Source organism: Cimex lectularius, unplaced genomic scaffold (genome assembly GCF_000648675.2).
Source record: "Cimex lectularius strain Harlan isolate CLEC.00 unplaced genomic scaffold, Clec_2.1 scaffold166, whole genome shotgun sequence".
Lineage (NCBI taxonomy): Eukaryota > Metazoa > Arthropoda > Insecta > Hemiptera > Cimicidae > Cimex > Cimex lectularius.
The window spans coordinates 451,307-456,810 of NW_019392766.1; the positions used below are offsets into that span (position 1 = coordinate 451,307).

Consider the following 5,504-nt stretch of genomic DNA (forward strand, 5'->3'; position numbering starts at 1 on the left):
ATCAACAAAGTTGATCTGTCAGACGCGTTCGTTTTTCGGCTTCTCGCCATCTTCAGTGATAGGTCTGTGAGCTATTATATCAGTTGTGCTCTTATTTTATGAGACAGACCCACCATTGATGATAACGATATATTGATATCGCATCTTTTATTCATAACAGCGTGGAAACAGACCAGGATAAATAAGTTGTTCACCATGAACGCGAAAAAATGTATATATATGTACATTTATTCATACAAATAATAAACAAAAGAAATTTAGCATGGAAGAAATCCGTCTGCCGACGATTCAGTTTCATGTCCACCCCTAAGTTTACGAACCGACTGCCTTCTGCACTTCTCTTATTCGAACCATTATTGGGGATTATTCTCGGAGGCTGTAGCATCATGTTTTTCGAAGAGTACTGATCTCTAGTTTTTTGTAGATCATAGTGGCAGCTCAGTGGTCCGATTCGATATGATAAACACGTATAGCAAATCTGGTAAATGTTATAATGTCTGCTTACTCTAAGCATCAGTATATCAACCCACTTACTGTATGGTCAAGTTGGAGCCAACCCACATTCAGTATGATCCGCTCAAACTGAACAAATTGTTCAGCTAGTGAAAAGCCTAGGCACATTTAAAATAGTTGATATTTTATATTCAATATTAAAATACCTAATTTATATCGTGTAAATAGAACGGGAGGAAGGATAACAAAACAGCCAACATGCGACGAAGGAGCACAGTGAAGTTTGAAAAGTTCTTTCCAAATAAAGAAGTAAAGGCTGTTAAACAAGTTCTGAAAATTCGACGAGAAATAAACCCAAATTCCAAATAATCTATGGTAAAGAACCTGATGGGCTATTAAATTAATTTTTTATTTATTCAGATATCGTGAGATGCGGTCGGGTGTGATGTAGGTTTCAGAAAAACACTTTCTTTATCGTGCCAACGTTTCGATCTTTTATTGAGATCATCTTCAGGGCCTGGGATTTACAAACAATGTTTACATATAACAATTACATTTAGGATGTGGAAAAGTGAATTTATACAATGCAAAATATATTTTTTTTTATAATCAATCAAAGTATTTCTACTCACTCTAAGTGTTTGTCTTCTGTGTAATTGTGCCATCCTTGCGTGTCGTGTTGAGAGTGCCAGCGAGATTTTGCTGTTTATATATGTTTGGTTTTGAAGGGGTGGGGAAGGAAGTCGGTATATAAAAGACAATTTTGTGTATGGCGTCGGCTTCTTTGAAGTGAAAAAAGCCGACAAAGGGGAACAATGTGTTGGTAATAGTTCGGCCAGATTATCTTTTCAGGATTATATAGAAAGGGGACAAATTAATTTTTTATGCTTAACTGTAACTCAAATTTGGTCATTACCGACCATTTTGGTCTGTCTATCCTAACAAGGGTTGCCTGTTAGATCCGTTTCCGCATTTCGCCATCTTCATTGTGTCTTTTTTTATTAATTAACGTAAACAACATTTTTCAATTTTAGTTTAATCAAGTTTTTAGGGCTAGCGAAATTGTATTTTTTTAAATGTATTTTTTAACATTCCAGTCTGCTTATTCTTGTTGTTTTGGCACTTCGGCTTCTCGACATCTTCAGAGGTGGGTCTGTTTTATAAATAAAATCCACCGAAGATGGTGAGAAGCCGAAACTCGTCCGACAGGTCAACCCAGTGAGGATAGACTGAATGATGGGAAACGACCTATACAAATAAAATATGCGTAAAAGTGCAAAAACGGTCTGCGAGGTGATGAACGTGAAGGTAATTTGGACGTTACCGATCTCACTGTTTTAGTCAATGATATTAGTCTGATGGATTTTCCCACCGAGGGCGGGAAGCCGAAACAGTATGGTTCAAATATTCACCCTACAAGTTTTAAAAGAGTTGTTAATTAGAATAATTAGAAAACAGCTCGATTTACCAAAATGTCCAGAAACTAAGTTCAACAACCTGCAACAGTTAATAAGAAATTTTACTATTTTGTTGATATTTAATTATACGTATTAAAATTGGAACTAGCTTAATGGCTATAAACAATTTTAAATAAGGGGGGGGGGCTCGGTGGCCGCAACGGTTTAGGAGTTGACACGGCGCTCATCACTGTAAGGAAAAGGTCCCGGGTTCGAATCCAATCGCCCTGCATTCGAACTCGACATACTTACAAATGGGAATTTTTTTCAAAAACACCGGCACCCTGAGGGTTTACATGACCTCTGCTGTTGCGAACCCTCGTAAAAAAAAGATTTTAAATCAACCAGTTAATATAACTAGATCAGGGATGATAAATTGTGTCGAACTGCTCTAAAACCTGATTAACTGCTCCAAAACCTGGTTATGTTTTTGTTATTCAATTATGCATTTAGTCTAGGATTCGAACACTTCGTCACTATGGCTGGATTTGAACACTGTACAGTTACTCAAGCAAGTGCTAGTACATACAGCTTATGAAGCTACATCATTTTACATGTTATACTTAGAGGTGAATTTACAATTTCGAGTTTGTCCGGTCGTGATGCTGCTTTTGACTGAAATTATTTTGATAAAAATGTTTGAATTTCAAAATTGCATGAAGGCTGTCTTTTTGATAAGACAGATGGCTTAAATACATCAGTATTAGTCATATGTGGTCTTTGTATATTTATTTTTTTTCGTTTTTTTATTGTAGTGTTTAGAGTGGGTTATACATTTCTAAACATCAATGAGAACATTCAGACAGGAACAGATGTTATCCGTTGTTTCGAAATGAAATCGCAAATAATAGAATACCGATGAGGAAATGGGGCGAACGGAAGAGGTACCCGTTTGATTGTGTGTCCTTATTGCTTTTAAATTTTTTCGATGGGTTTCTGTCGGGGGTCTTTACAACTTTTTCGTGTAGGTCCAAGAAATCAATGTAGTTGTGAAAACTGGTGAAGGATAAGATCGGGAACCTGTAACACCCTTGGTAAAACCCAAAAATGAATCCCTCGCAGACGAGCGGGGATCCGAATTTTAAGGCAGACTTGTCGAACAAATTGCGGAGACTCAAACATATTTCATCGCTTTCCGTATTTCTTCTTTTCATTTGGTTGCAGTTTGTCTTCGACCAGGGGCTCAACGCGATTATTCTGAAACGACCGTGCATTGGGGCCATGCTGACGCACTGCTTCGGTGAAACTTGAGTCTCCCAACTACGCTGGAATAAGTTCGGGTCTTCGGACACGATGGTCATCGGGCGGACCGCTTTGGTGGATTGAAACGGTTTCACTAGCTTAACCGTGGCTATGTCGTAAGAAGAAAAAGCATCAGCTTTCATTTCGAATCGACTGTGTATCTTGACGTCTTTCATCCGACTCACCTGAGTAAAATTTGCTATTTTCATTTCGTCTGTCAGGCCGACGACCGCTACGGCTTTTTTCATGTCCAGATCTTCCCTGACGAGCGCTGAACTTAAAGTTTCCCTGTACTGACAACACCTGGCCGCTGTGACTATTTTGGACAAGGTTATAAGTGTGCCGACGCAACGGGGTGAGGACTCTTGAAAAACAGTTACGTAAAATGGAAACAGTTGTGAGATTTGGTGCGCATTCGAATTTAAACACGTCGCCATGAATAAAAACAAGCAGAATTTGAAAGACATCATCCTGCATTGAATTCTCTTTTTTTTTGCCTTGAGTCTTTCAAGAAGTACAATTTATATTTCACCAATTAAGCCTGCCTCTGACAGGAAATCAAAGACAGCGTCTAAATATGGGGATTGATCACTCAATAATTTGGATATGTTGTTTGGGAAGAGGTGTGATGTGCGGAGAGGAACATAACTATAAAATTAAATTGAAAAATAAAATTCATATGGTCATAGATTATTTATTTTGGAGCATGGTAACCTATATTATTAAAATTAATAAAAGATAATCAACTGTTGGAATAATAAATGATAAAATAATTTTTCATATTAGTCGAAAAGTTCATGCATAAAACGATAATTCCATGAGTTTCAAGTTTACAGGAAACTCGAATCAAATTTTACAGTTACTCAGACCCTTACCTAAAATTTTTTCCTACGGAATCCCATCTTTATTACCGTTTTAAGAAGATATCGTTAATCTACATCCATAGAGCAACCAGACAGCGCATACATCTTAAAATCAGAAAGGGACGGACCTTCGTATTTTTTATACTGGAACCTTCTTATTACTTTGTGAATGAATTAAAAAATAATTTTATTTACAAAATTTTTATTTGTTTCTCATATTTATTAATGATATCTATCTTGCTCTCCCTTCTGCTCAATTTTTATTATTTGCTGATGATCTGAAAATCTATTCCATAATCACTTCTCCTTCCGATTGCTTACAATTACAAAATTCTATCAATAATTTGCTAACCTGGTGCTCTAATAACAAACTTGCTCTTAATATTTCCAAATGCTACACAATTACATTCTCTCATAAGAAACAACCTTTTATTTATCTCTATACTCTCCATGATGCTCTTTTAACGCGAGTTGAGGTCGTAAAGGATCTTGGTGTACTTTTTGATCAAAAGCTCAAGTTTAAAAGTTGTTTTGTTGTTTTGTCTATCTTTATAAAGCTTTTGTACAACCCATACTAGAATATGATACACCTGTTTGGAACCCATTCTATCTAAATTATCAAAAAATTCTTCAATCTGTACAAAACAAATTTTTAAAAAACTTTCCTACAAACTCACTCTTCCTCCGAATTCTGCCTATCCTGGAATCCGCTCTGAATTTAAACTTTTCGAACTAAGAAGGGATCACTTTGATATTGTTTTTGTATTTAAATTTTTAAACAATCTCATTGATAGTCCTTCTCTCCTCTCTCAACTACAGCTACATGTCCCTTCGCACTCTCTTAAAATCTATAAATTATTTTATATTGAATTCCAAAGCTCTAACTACATGCTCTCTTCTCCTCTACACAGAATGATGATCAAGAGTAACAACATCTGCAATAGCATTGACTTCTTCAATAGTTCTGTGCTATCTGTGAAAAACCATATCGTACAACCTTGGTTGAATGCTTTTATATTTCATACTGTACAAAATTATTACAATTTATTTCATCTACTGGGTCAACTAATTCTCGCACTCTCGTCTTATTATATATTTACAAAGAGCATTATTTTCATTAAATATGTACCTAATTATTGTAGTTTTGTTTTGTTTCCTCTGCCTTATCTGATTAGTAATCATGTCTTTCATTTTTGTTGTTCAGTTTTTTACTCTTTAATTGTATTTTTATATTTATCATTTATATTTACCATTTATATTATTACCATGTATATACATGTCCTTATTCTTTTTATATATATTATTTGTATTTTTACATATATCATTTATATCTTTTGTTATTGTAAAATGTCTTTTTTTATAGTGGATTTCGACCCGTAAATAAATAAATAAATAAATAAATAAAAAGAAAATAAATGTTCATAAGCTAGTATAACTGAAACTAAAAGACAGTTCCAAATACATCGTTGATTAAAACTGTCTGCTGGAG

The 5,504-nt window shown here is 35.1% G+C and overlaps 1 protein-coding gene across 1 annotated transcript; it reads right to left on the bottom strand.

Moving 5' to 3' along the window:
• Positions 1-2,725: 2,725 nt before the first annotated feature.
• Positions 2,726-3,589, bottom strand: LOC106661282. Its single transcript, XM_014384572.1, has one exon. It carries the CDS (start codon positions 3,587-3,589, stop codon positions 2,726-2,728), a length of 864 nt encoding a protein of 287 aa, XP_014240058.1.
• Between the last annotated feature and the right edge of the window lie 1,915 nt (positions 3,590-5,504).

Bases quoted from the DNA above. Each gene is read 5' to 3' on its own strand.
- LOC106661282 (XM_014384572.1), bottom strand. From the start codon at position 3,589: ATGGCGACGTGTTTAAATTCGAATGCGCACCAAATCTCACAACTGTTT.